This window comes from Dendrobates tinctorius, unplaced genomic scaffold (genome assembly GCF_039654945.1).
Source record: "Dendrobates tinctorius isolate UK_male_01 unplaced genomic scaffold, ASM3965494v1 ptg000070l, whole genome shotgun sequence".
NCBI classification, from domain to species: domain Eukaryota; kingdom Metazoa; phylum Chordata; class Amphibia; order Anura; family Dendrobatidae; genus Dendrobates; species Dendrobates tinctorius.
In genome coordinates, this window is record NW_027361738.1 from 91,927,182 (window position 1) to 91,941,047 (window position 13,866).

A 13,866-nucleotide genomic window follows, 5' to 3' on the forward strand; every position below is an offset into this window, starting at 1 on the left:
GTGGCAGTGCTGTTATGGGGTACTGTGGGTGGATCTCCTTTGAGGGCACTGTGGCAGTACTGTTATGGGTACTGTTGGTGGATCTCTTATGAGGGAACTTGGGCAATACTGTTATGGGGTACTGTTGGTGGATCTCTTATGAGGGCACTGTGGCAGTACTGTTATGGGGTACTGTGGGTGGATCTCTTATGAGGGCACTGTGGCAGTGCTGTTATGGGGGTACTGTGGGTGGATATCTTATGACGGCACTGTGGCAGTACTCTTATGGGGGTACTGTGGGTGGATCTCCTTTGAGGGCACTGTGGCAGTACTGTTATTGGGTACTGTAAGTGGATCTCTTATGAGGGCACTTGGGCAGTACTGTTATGGGGTACTGTGGGTGGATCTCTTATGAGTGCACTGTGGCAGTACTGTTATGGTGGTACTGTGGGTGGATCTCTTATGAGGGGGTACTGTGGATGGCTCTCCTTTGAGGGCACTGTGGCAGTACTGTTATGGGGTACTGTGGGTGGATCTCCTTTGAGGGCACTGTGGCAGTACTGTTATGGGGTACTGTAAGTGGATCTCTTATGAGGGCACTTGGGCAGTACTGTTATGGGGTACTGTGGGTGGATCTCTTATGAGGGCACTGTGGCAGTGCTGTTATGGGGGTACTGTGGGTGGATCTCTTATGAGGGCACTGTGTCAGTACTCTTATGGGGGTACTGTGGGTAGATCTCCTTTGAGGGCACTGTGGCAGTACTGTTATGGGGTACTGTGGGTGGATCTCTTATGAGGGCACTGTGGCAGTGCTGTTATGGGGTACTGTGGGTGGATCTCCTTTGAGGGCACTGTGGCAGTACTGTTATGGGTACTGTTGGTGGATCTCTTATGAGGGCACTTGGGCAATACTGTTATGGGGTACTGTGGGTGGATCTCTTATGAGGGCACTGTGGCAGTACTGTTATGGGGTACTGTGGGTGGATCTCTTATGTGGGCACTGTGGCAGTACTCTTATGGAGGTACTGTTGGTGGATCTTCTTTGAGGGCACTGTGGCAGTACTGTTATGGGGTACTGTAAGTGGATCTCTTATGAGGGCACTTGGGCAGTACTGTTATGGGGTACTGTGGGTGGATCTCTTATGAGGGCACTGTGGCAGTGCTGTTATGGGGGTACTGTGGGTGGATCTCCTTTGAGGGCACTGTGGCAGTACTGTTATGGGTACTGTTGGTGGATCTCTTATGAGGGCACTTGGGCAATACTGTTATGGGGTACTGTGGGTCGATCTCTTATGAGGGCACTGTGGCAGTACTGTTATGGGGTACTGTGGGTGGATCTCTTATGAGGGCACTGTGGCAGTGCTGTTATGGGGGTACTGTGGGTGGATCTCTTATGAGGGCACTGTGTCAGTACTCTTATGGGGGTACTGTGGGTAGATCTCCTTTGAGGGCACTGTGGCAGTACTGTTATGGGGTACTGTGGGTGGATCTCTTATGTGGGCACTGTGGCAGTACTGTTATGGGGTACTGTGGGTGGATCTCTTATGTGGGCACTGTGGCAGTACTCTTATGGAGGTACTGTTGGTGGATCTTCTTTGAGGGCACTGTGGCAGTACTGTTATGGGGTACTGTAAGTGGATCTCTTATGAGGGCACTTGGGCAGTACTGTTATGGGGTACTGTGGGTGGATCTCTTATGAGGGCACTGTGGCAGTGCTGTTATGGGGTACTGTGGGTGGATCTCCTTTGAGGGCACTGTGGCAGTACTGTTATGGGTACTGTTGGTGGATCTCTTATGAGGGCACTTGGGCAATACTGTTATGGGGTACTGTGGGTGGATCTCTTATGAGGGCACTGTGGCAGTACTGTTATGGGGTACTGTGGGTGGATCTCTTATGTGGGCACTGTGGCAGTACTCTTATGGAGGTACTGTTGGTGGATCTTCTTTGAGGGCACTGTGGCAGTACTGTTATGGGGTACTGTAAGTGGATCTCTTATGAGGGCACTTGGGCAGTACTGTTATGGGGTACTGTGGGTGGATCTCTTATGAGGGCACTGTGGCAGTGCTGTTATGGGGTACTGTGGGTGGATCTCCTTTGAGGGCACTGTGGCAGTACTGTTATGGGTACTGTTGGTGGATCTCTTATGAGGGCACTTGGGCAATACTGTTATGGGGTACTGTGGGTGGATCTCTTATGAGGGCACTGTGGCAGTACTGTTATGGGGTACTGTGGGTGGATCTCTTATGTGGGCACTGTGGCAGTACTCTTATGGAGGTACTGTTGGTGGATCTTCTTTGAGGGCACTGTGGCAGTACTGTTATGGGGTACTGTAAGTGGATCTCTTATGAGGGCACTTGGGCAGTACTGTTATGGGGTACTGTGGGTGGATCTCTTATGAGGGCACTGTGGCAGTGCTGTTATGGGGGTACTGTGGGTGGATCTCCTTTGAGGGCACTGTGGCAGTACTGTTATGGGTACTGTTGGTGGATCTCTTATGAGGGCACTGTGGCAGTACTGTTATGGGGTACTGTGGGTGGATCTCTTATGTGGGCACTGTGGCAGTACTCTTATGGAGGTACTGTTGGTGGATCTTCTTTGAGGGCACTGTGGCAGTACTGTTATGGGGTACTGTAAGTGGATCTCTTATGAGGGCACTTGGGCAGTGCTGTTATGGGGGTACTGTGGGTGGATCTCCTTTGAGGGCACTGTGGCAGTACTGTTATGGGTACTGTTGGTGGATCTCTTATGAGGGCACTTGGGCAATACTGTTATGGGGTACTGTGGGTGGATCTCTTATGAGGGCACTGTGGCAGTACTGTTATGGGGTACTGTGGGTGGATCTCTTATGAGGGCACTGTGGCAGTGCTGTTATGGGGGTACTGTGGGTGGATCTCCTTTGAGGGCACTGTGGCAGTACTGTTATGGGTACTGTTGGTGGATCTCTTATGAGGGCACTTGGGCAATACTGTTATGGGGTACTGTGGGTGGATCTCTTATGAGGGCACTGTGGCAGTACTGTTATGGGGTACTGTGGGTGGATCTCTTATGAGGGCACTGTGGCAGTGCTGTTATGGGGGTACTGTGGGTGGATATCTTATGACGGCACTGTGGCAGTACTCTTATGGGGGTACTGTGGGTGGATCTCCTTTGAGGGCACTGTGGCAGTACTGTTATTGGGTACTGTGAGTGGATCTCTTATGAGGGCACTTGGGCAGTACTGTTATGGGGTACTGTGGGTGGATCTCCTTTGAGGGCACTGTGGCAGTACTGTTATAGGGTACTGTTGGTGGATCTCTTATGAGGGCTCTTGGGCAATACTGTTATGGGGTACTGTGGGTGGATCTCTTATGAGGGCACTTGGGCAGTACTGTTATGGGGTACTGTGGGTGGATCTCTTATGAGGGCACTGTGGCAGTGCTGTTATGGGGGTACTGTGGGTGGATCTCCTTTGAGGGCACTGTGGCAGTACTGTTATTGGGTACTGTAAGTGGATCTCTTATGAGGGCACTTGGGCAGTACTGTTATGGGGTACTGTGGGTGGATCTCTTATGAGGGCACTTGGGCAGTGCTGTTATGGGGTACTGTGGGTGGATCTCTTATGAGGGCACTTGGGCAGTACTGTTATGGGGTACTGTGGGTGGATCTCTTATGAGGGCACTTGGGCAGTACTGTTATGGGGGTACTGTGGGTGGATCTCTTATGTGGGCACTGTGGCAGTACTATTATGGGGTACTGTGGTGGATGTCTTACAGGAGGACTGTAGTGATCATGGTGGTAGGGGTCTCTGTCTCTGTTATGGGGGCACTGAGGATTGTTTTCTATAACGCTCTAACTCCTGCTGGAGGAAAACTTTCTTTTTTGCTCTTACACGGCACAATCCCTGGTTCATATTAATGGCCGATGTCTCTTTCTCCCGCAGTATGAGACGGACATACCGGATTTTATTACGAGCTTCTCCCGAGATCCGTTCAACCTTAAATTTAAAGCCCAAGTTCTGAGTAAGTATTTTACACCTGCTGAATAAATACATAAGACATGAAGCTGCTCCAATAGTGACGACAATAAGAAAATGAAAGCGGCTCCTGCATTGTCTCCATCTCTCCCCTCTCCGCACCATTCTAGAGAATCTTCTGCTGTAACGTGGAGACCATCAACAAGCAGGGTGTGCAGTTTGGTTTTTGGTTTAGTACTTTGCGATTCATCTGTTAGCGATTACTTACAAACAGGGCCGGTTTTAGGCAAAGTGGGGCCCTGGGCAAAAGTTTAACATGGGGCAACAAATACTCATATATTACACCATCACACAGAAGCATTTCGGTTGTATTTACATGCGCTGAGTTCAGGCCGCTAAACATAAAAATACAGAAAAAAACCTGTCCCTCTGCTTATAGTAAGATACCTTAGATGCTAGAACAGGATCAGTAATGTATGTACACAGTGACTGCACCAGCAGAATAGTGAGTGCAGCTCTGGAGTATAATACAGGAGGTAACTCAGGATCAGTAATGTAATGTATGTACAGTGACTGCACGGTCTCCCCCAGCAGAATAGTGAGTGCAGCTCTGAGGTATAATACAGGATGTAACTCAGGATCAGTAATGTAATGTATGTACACAGTGACTGCACCAGCAGAATAGTGAGTGCAGCTCTGGAGTATAATACAGGAGGTAACTCAGGATCAGTAATGTAATGTATGTACACATTGACTGCACCAGCAGAATAGTGAGTGCAGCTCTGGAGTATAATACAGGAGGTAACTCAGGATCAGTAATGTAATGTATGTACACAGTGACTGCACCAGCAGAATAGTGAGTGCAGCTCTGGAGTATAATACAGGGTGTAACTCAGGATCAGTAATGTAATGTATGTACACAGTGACTGCACCAGCAGAATAGTGAGTGCAGCTCTGGAGGATAATACAGGATGTAACTCAGGATCAGTAATGTAATGTATGTACACAGTGACTGCCCCAGCAGAATAGTGAGTGCAGATCTGGGGCATAATACAGGAGGTAACTCAGGATCAGTAATGTAATGTATGTACACAGTGACTGCACCAGCAGAATAGTGAGTGCAGCTCTGGGGTATAATACAGGATCAGTAATTTAATCTGTTTATACAGTGAGTCCGTTTTATACACAGATTACGGTATATTTGGATCTTTACTGTACAGTTGGGCTCAGATTTCCTCATCACTATCTAATGGGTAATGTTCATCTCATAATATAAATCATTTGTAGTAAATTCTTCTACTGATTGTGAAGCATTTTTATTACCAGTTATGCACTTTATAACACTTATTGTACATTAACCTTGTATGATGTGTAATTGTTATCACTGGTGTAACAGAGCGCATACATAGTGATATTAGAGGATCACCCCCGTCCTCTGTTGCTACTTTTATGTACAGTCATTTCTACCCTTACACATTAGTCGACAATCTTTGCTGGTTATCCATGGATTATCTGGGATGAAAATGACAAGGTTAGTTAATATTGCGCCCCTCTTGTCCATAGGTAGGAGCTGGTATTGCATCTCTACTCAATATTACCAATTAACCAAAGTGGCGCTTTCCCTCGTACCAGTCCATGTGATCGACCTTTAAACGAGCTCCGATCGACTTGTATGTTCTTGCTCGTTATGAGCAGATTATATGGACCCTAACCCGATTCTTCATCCGGTATTCCAGCATGTCAGCTCCCACCCATAGATGCCACGAAGAGGAGGGTGAAGGTGAAACGCTTCTCCTTGCATAAGCCTGCTGAGCCACGGTGGGATTCAGGACTTATTTTACCCAGGAGCCCCTGGCCGCCCAAGTCCGCGTCATATACTGTGAGTCCCTGCTGCTATGTCTACAGTCGTTCTAATCTCTGTTCTTCCGTAGCGCACCGCTCCTCTGCCTCCTGGCTTCTGCTTGCCGGGGGACTCAGAGCTCCTAATGGCTGACAGTTCAGGCCAGTTGAGCCGCTCATCCGAACTATCCACTCTCCGATGGTGAAAGCCAAGCTCCAACTTCGGAGATGCGCAATGAAGCTGGTTGGTTGCTGCGATCCATGCAGATTTAGAGCGGAGCAAAGCAAAGAGCTTGTAAGCGCAGCGCTCCTCGTCTAGGGAGTCGGCCACCTCTGGTAGACATCGAGCAGTGAACTAGAGAATTAAAATCTTTCCTTTCTTGAGAAAATTTTTAGCAAATAGTAAATTGCAAAGTTTCTTATTTTTGCAATTGTACCCATAAATGATGGCGAGGAAATCCCTTTAATGACAGGTTTATCCCTGCCAGAAGTTTTTGCCATCCAGTTTCTTTTTCCAGAAGTTTTTGCCATCCAGTTTCTTTTTTCAGGTACAGGATGACGTGCTGTTTTCTGAATTGATAGCGTCGCATAAGATCGCACTTTTGAATTTTGCAAGTTTCTTCACATTATGAAATGATAGAAAAACTGCATATTCATGAGGCATCACCCACCTCCAGTACAACAACTCTCATCATTATATCCTGATTCCAGAGACATAGAAGAAGGCGCGGTGTGTACAGCGCATTCATGGATCGGGTGGAAGAAAAATTCACCGCCAGGAATCATGTGAGTATTAGAACCCCAATTTATGGGATGTTTAAAGGATATGGACACTGTCGGAGACACTCTTTTCAGCTTAATGTGCATAATTTTGTCTAAAAATCATTGTTGCATGAAAATTTGCGCCGCTTGGCTTCTGCATCCTCTGTGTATCACTGTACATAGCAGACTGCAGAGTGAGTTACCTATGAGCTCGTTCTCGGGTCTGTATTCCTTATTTTCTTCTTCTCAACCATTTTTTTAGATAATTTATGACCAGTGAAAGGCAGTTGCTTACACAGCAGGGCTGTAGTGAGGCTTTGACCCAAGATAGTTCATCTTAAATATCTTTATTTTACCAACTTACGAAAATAAACTAAAAATGTTATCAATCGGTTTGCAGCCGGATCATCTGTATCAGTCCGTACCAGTCTGTTGCAGTGGGCGACTGCACCACCATGTTACTTGTGGGTGCCGTGATGGCTTTGCTTTGTCTAGATCTGGTCTGGTCAAAAAGTACCTCTGTAATAGGCAGAGGAAACAATGAAGTATGGAAACTAGCGGTGGGTGTGGTCAGCTGACACTCTGGGCAAGACTCACAAAACCTCTGAACCTCGGCATAAATCCCAGGCCAAATGAACCGTTAAGTATATACTCGTGTCTTCTTAACCCCCCCCAGGTGACCACCAAGCATGTATTTGTGGGCCATCTCGAGTACCGCCCGGCAGTACAATTGAGGCAAGACCAGCTGTTCCACTACATTGTCATCCCAGTATAGCAACTCCTGGTTCACCGACATACATAGAAATACCGTCGCTGCCCCAGGATGTTGAGCCATCCCATTTATCTCTATGACCCTATCCCATGCCAGGGCCATTGTGGGATCTTGGAGCTGAGCTGTCCCAAAAGTTCCCCTCAGAATACTTCCAGCTCCGGGATTGATGTGATCTCCTCGACCTCTCCTGCGAACACCTCTAGGGGAAACCTATCGAGTTTACACTCTTTCCTTGTGAGTGTGACCCTTACTACAGGTATCTCTGACTCAGGATCCGCGCCTGGATAGACCTTTACTCTGGGAGGGTTAGTTTTACTGTACCATAGGGACAAGACCAGGGGCAAGTTTCTTCCCAAAATAGTCCCATAAGGAAGGGTTTTTACTACTCCCACCACGTGTTTAACCTCCTGCACGGGCTGGAAAAGGTAACCTCCGCCGCTAGATACTCCCGGAGTTCGCCGTGTATACAAATGACCCCGATTACCCCCCAGTGGGTTTTAACCTGGAGATTAATGACCCATGGAAGCGTCCCACTCCGCTACGGCACATGTGCTATCGACGCCGAGGATTGCTGGTTCTACTTCTATCAGGGTTTTTTCCACCTCTTACATCAGTTCCTGCACCCCCGCCTCCTCATCCTCCGTCTCCAATGTGCTATCTCAGAACATGTCGTCCACATCAGCCAGAAGCTGGTGACTGGCGACTAGCGCAACAGAGGCTAGTAGCCACACAACCTTCGTCCCATCTCTCCCATGTGGATGGGCAGAGGAGGGAAATAAGGAGGAAGAGAGGGAGGAGGAGGAGGAAAAGATGGAGAGTTGTTAACATAGTGTAGACCGGGAAGCGTTGGCTGTAGGGAGCTTGGCACATATGGCCGACTTTATATACCGCTGTCTTTCCTTTGACCCTCTCGTTATGTTTATCTTTTCCAAAAAACAATATTGATTGTTCACCCTGCTTGACCCACGCTACAAGGAGAACTTTGCATCTCTCCTTCCTGAGACGGAGAGTTCTATGAAAATGGTGCTATACCAGAAGGACATTGAGGAAAATTTGTTGAAAAAATTCCCATCAGACAACGCTAGCGGCAGGGGGCAAGCTTCCTTGCCCAACCAAGGAGGAGAGGCCAGGGAGGTAAACACCAGGTACAGCAGAAACAGGGTACACTGTTAAAGTCCTGGGTCAATTTCATTACACCATAACAGCTTCCAGGGCCTGATGACTAGGTATTTTTGACAAGGAGGGAAAAGTTTTTAAAGATGGTCAAGCAATACCCATGACAAAACCAGCATACTTACTAATTCCTCTGTGACCTTCAACTATTCAGTCTCAAAGCTGGACACTTGGCATGAGCTGTCTCTATGCCTTGGAGGTGTTCTGCTGCCCTGCCAGTAGAGTCTTGTCTTAGCGGGTTTTAGTGCCACCGGGAGGGGGGGGTCATAACAGGCGCTTTTACCCGTCAACAGAGAATGCAGACAGGCTAACTCTGATAAGAATGAACAAAGCCTGATTTAGTCCACACTTTTCTACACCACCATACGACAGCAGCACATAAAGTGTTTTTAATGCTCAATATTTGAATGAGACCTGCCAGTTGTTGTCTTCAAGAATATATGGATGACCCTCCTTTTAATTTTTTCCTGGCTTTGCACTGTATGCATCGCCTTTATAAGTGTAGGAGTACCACTACATGACAATTTGAGCAGAATGTGTATGAGGCCCTCTTTTACGTATAATACAGGGTGTATCCGAGTCCCTCTTCCATCTAATTTTTGGCAGTTCTTGCCTCCTTCAGAAATCACACTGAAATTTCCAAATTTTTAATAAAAATTATTTTAATTTTGGTTTACTTAAATTAATATTTTTTAAAAAATCCTTTTTAAATTTTCCTTATATACAAGTCATTATACAGGAAAGAATGCTTCTTAACGCTTTTTTTTTCTTGTAAACACCAATCTTTCATCAATTTTGAATGTTTTATTGTCAGTCTTTAAAGTGGAGTAAATGTGTGACTTTGTTGTTCTCAGCAGCGATCTGGGAGCCAGAGATGCTTCCAACGGTCTCCCCCCATGCTGTTCTCCTTCCATTCAGCACTTTTTCCATCCATTTTAACATTTTCATTGCCCCCCCAGACCTCTTTGTAGGGTCTGCCGGAAAAATGCTCGACTTTCCCTTTGACTTCCATTATACTCGTTACTCGAAAACATAAGAGCTTTAGAAATTGCTTGGTTTGAGTGACGAGCATTTTAGTACTTCCTCATCCTAATAACAAACCTCATATATGATTCCCCTCACTGCCTCACACCAGGTCATAGTGGGAACTTTGATGTGGTTATAAATCATCTTAGAAGATAATTCCACAAAATAAGAGATAACAATTTCTGGCCCTGCTGTCATAAATAACTCATTGACAGATGCACTGGCAACTTATTCTGCAGTCAGCAATGTACTATCATACATAGAGGCTGTAGAAGCTAAATTATACAGAATTTTTCAATAAGAAACTATTGCAAAAATTATGTTTTTTTTAGCCAAAAATACAAGCATATCATCAAACAAAACTAGTCCTCAGTGTTGTCCTCATCTTTTAACCTCCCCTCCATCACATGTTCCATTTATTAAAACCCAAAATGTCTCAGAAATTACTATTCTGGTCTGATGTATCCTCCACCACTTTGGGTCCATTTCTCCGGACAGACACGCAGAAAAGTTGAAGGTTTATCCAGTGATGATCAGAACTGCCAATTTCCGTCTTCGATGTAAGTGGTACCAATAACGTTACGACCCACCAACCTGCTGAGACGCGTGCATGAGTGGTAGACTTGCATCCTGATCATTTGAGTGGCACATGTGCACAGTACACGCTGATCATGCATGCATCTCAGCAGGTGTGCGGGTCCCAACATCAACACCGTATATTATAAGAACACCAGGCAAAACTTATACAACATTATGTTATGTCTAGAGAAGAGTCAGATGGGCGGAGCATGACATGACCACTTATTTTCTGGTCGGTGAAAAAAATATATATATACTGTGTGTGTGTATATATATATATATATATATATATATATATGTGTGTATATATATATATATATATATATATATATATATATATATATATATACACACATACCTCAAAATAGAAAAAAATGTCACCTGGCCATGCAAAATATAATCCTTCACATGGCTCCATCGCCAGAAAAATATAAAAGATGCAAATCTCAGAAAATGGGGACAAAAAGTAATTTTTTTTCATTTTGTTTTACAAATTTCAGAATTTTTTTTCAACATTTAAATTAAAAAAATAAAACTATGTAAATCTGGTATCTCTGTAAATCATACGGTTCTGGAAAATCATGTTTCCAAGAGATTTTTAGTGGCAATGAAAACCCTTCAAAAATAGAATGTCATTCTAGACATTATATGGTAAAGTGCATGGCGTCATTCAAATCTTCAACTCACCCTGCAGCAAACAAGCCCTCATGTGACTATGTGGAGTGAAAAATAAAAAATAAAAAAATATGGTTTTTGGAATAAAATTATTCAAATAAATAAGCTCAAAAATGAATATTGGCTGTGTAAAGAAAAATCGCTCGCTCTCAGCTGATTTATGGAAACAAAGTTCAGCTAGACGTTCTTATCATTAATCAGCTGAAGAGGCCAGAAGAAGGGAGATAAGATTAAAACTCTCCCGAAAGAGCGAGCTCGCTGACTGATTCTCATTTAATTCATTCTGCAGCCAGAAAGAGTGTAAGGGGCTATAAAAGACAAACTGTTCAAAATTATTAATTGATTATAAATTATTAATGGATTGCAAAAGTAATTTTTAGACAAAAATATGTGAATTAAAGTACAATCTAAAACTGCCCTTCTGAAGGTGTCCATATCCATTAAATCCTTCACAAATCTTGCTCATTACAGGATATGAATAGGTTTTTTTTCTACTTCTTTAGTGTTAAAAGTGTTTTTACTATAACATTATTTTTTCTCTTTTTTTTAGGAATTTAACTAAATGCAAGTCTGAAGAAATGGTGAAAATGTCCATAAAGTGCATATATATATATATATATATATATATATATATATATATACACACAGGCCCTTTCATCAGTTTGTGTTAGAAACTCTGGCATAAAACTGTTTGCAGAATTTTTGCCTAGTTTAGAGTTGGGCAAATATTGTAATTTTTACTCCAGTTTTGCCAACTCTTGGCAAGAGGGTGGAGCTTAGAGGGAGAGGTGTTGCCACAAAATTGATATACATTTGGACGTAAATGTACTCCAGTCAGTGAATGGAGTACATCTGTTATTCTGGAGCATGGCAGCCGAGAGGTACGCCATATTGCTCCAGTGGACCCTTTATTAACACTGATGTACAAAGCACCAGACTTGATGAATCAGCTCCTATCTGTATATTTTCAATACAGAAGTATTCATGCGCAAACTTGGGAAAATTCAGCTATTGGAGAAAATTTACAAAAAATGTTGAACAATTTTCAAAAAGTTTTGCTTTTCTCATTTTGTCCTAAGTTACAATCATAGATTCTTTTCCATTCACATCTAAAGTTAAACCTAGAATTCTGTTGGTTTCTTCCCATAAGGAAGAAGTTCATTGTGTGAACTAAAATGACCCAAGGACAGTTGGGGATCAGCTGGTCGGTCAATTGTCTGACAATGTGAAGAACTGATCCCAAGACAACCAGAAGAATCTTCAGTCTTGAAAGAAGCCAATAGGATTCCGTAGCTGGAATGTTGAGAGGATAATAGATGTTGCTCTATGTGAGATTATCTGTTCTTTCAATCTCAATGAATAAATATTCATTAGAACGTTCCACCCTTGCTTAGCCATCATAATTTAATAAGTTCTGTTCCATAAACTGAAAAAAAAAGTGATTGCTGCAGATTATTATTAGATATGAACTAATCAAATCAAATTTGAGTTGAATTTTGTGAAACTATCAGGCTCCTTTGCATTCAAACCATTTGCTAATCGTTTTGTGCACGCTGCCCTAAAAAATGCCCACCTCCTTTTTACACATTGCAGAAGATTACATCAGTCCGAGAAATTCACATGACCTTGGCACAACATTATTCCCTTTCCCATGATGCCTTGCTAACATCTCATCATATGATCTACCATAGCCAATCAGAAGGTACTTTCATAGCCTGCATAAAAGCAAAGGCAGGGAATGCAGCAGCCATTTTAGGGTGATTTAGATTAATGAGAGTTTGTCACAGCTCAGCAAATAAAGATATTAATAAAAATTCATAAAGTATTGCACAAATACTCCAGAAAGTGATGTTTTGTGAGTGTAATAGTCTACAAATAATACAGAGATTTAATTGATAGGGGAGAGAAACAAGAGAGTAGCCATCAGCAGTGAAAGACTTCATGTGATTAATCTGGAATATGGTGGGGCTGGCAGATTGTAAATCAAGTGCAGCAAAACAATTTTCCCTTTTCTTCATTCTTGATGCACTGGAATGCAGCAGCAAGGCAGCACAAGTTTTTTTATAGAAAAAGTCAGAGATGGTGTGTTTATCACAAGTGACTGTACTAACTTTATGGACTTCTCATGCAATCCTTTTTTTTTTTAAAAGGGGGGAATACTTGTTTTCTGAAAATACAAAAGAAAACTCCTCAAAATCCTGACATTTAACTGTGGCTGTCTACCACACAAGGTGTGTGTCGCAGGAAGTTTTTATTTTCGCACATCGGTTTTAGTAGTCAAATTTTACATCTGTATATATCGCACAGTGGCTTGTTGCAGATGCTGGAATTTTTGCTTACCTACCGGACATTTCTTTTTATGTCAATTTTAAGAAGATGGTTGAATTTTGTAAAAAAGAAAACCTTAAAAAATGTAGGACAGAGGACAATAAAACAATCACACCCCTTATCTATGAACTGTTCAAATATTTATGGCCACAACTGCCTATCACTCGCCCATAATGATAGTTCTGCTTCACATCACTTGTCTTATCGCATTATTTCTGTGCCCTGTTTTGCATAAATTGTGATTCTACAGATTTTGTATAGTTTCTGCCTGATGAAGAGACCTGAGTAGTCTCGAAAGCTTGCAATTTACCCTCTTTTCAGTTAGCCATAAAAAGGTATCAACCACAATTCTAAATATTTTTTTAAAAAAAAATGAAGTCATTGAACTGTGCATGTCTGTTTCTGCACTAGTCTAATTTGACATTCATACATTACACACCTTTACTGCTGCCACATTATGCTTTCTCTACGTACACCCATCTACCGCACCGTTCTTGTTGTGTCTTATTTTACAAGGGTTGATTAAATGGGGTTGAATAGATTTTCAAAAGTTAATTATAGTGTTGTACAAAATGTATAGAAAGTGAAAAAGTGACAATGAATTGAGAAGTGTTAAAGAAATAAAAAAAAACATACCATGGCTAAGAATGTGGGAGCAGCTAGCAGAAGAATCAAAGGCACCAGCTGTCGAGGCGGTAGTATTACCAAATGCAGGTCAGAATTGGTCTCCTTTAGCTCCAGCACGCATATTTGTATAGGACGTTCTGAAATAAATGATAC

The 13,866-nt window shown here is 43.3% G+C and overlaps 1 protein-coding gene across 2 annotated transcripts in view; it reads left to right on the top strand.

The window, feature by feature from the left end:
* Positions 1 to 13,335, top strand: part of CUNH7orf78 (chromosome unknown C7orf78 homolog) — an 84,013-nt gene extending 70,678 nt beyond the window's left edge. For both annotated transcript variants that reach the window (XM_073582120.1, XM_073582121.1), the window contains 4 exons: positions 3,900 to 3,978; positions 5,669 to 5,811; positions 6,483 to 6,557; positions 11,309 to 13,335. In XM_073582120.1, the coding sequence (XP_073438221.1) occupies positions 3,900 to 3,978; positions 5,669 to 5,811; positions 6,483 to 6,557; positions 11,309 to 11,320 (309 nt within the window). In that variant the 3' untranslated portion in view covers positions 11,321 to 13,335. The remainder of the gene's footprint in view (positions 1 to 3,899; positions 3,979 to 5,668; positions 5,812 to 6,482; positions 6,558 to 11,308) is intronic.
* Positions 13,336 to 13,866: the final 531 nt, after the last annotated feature.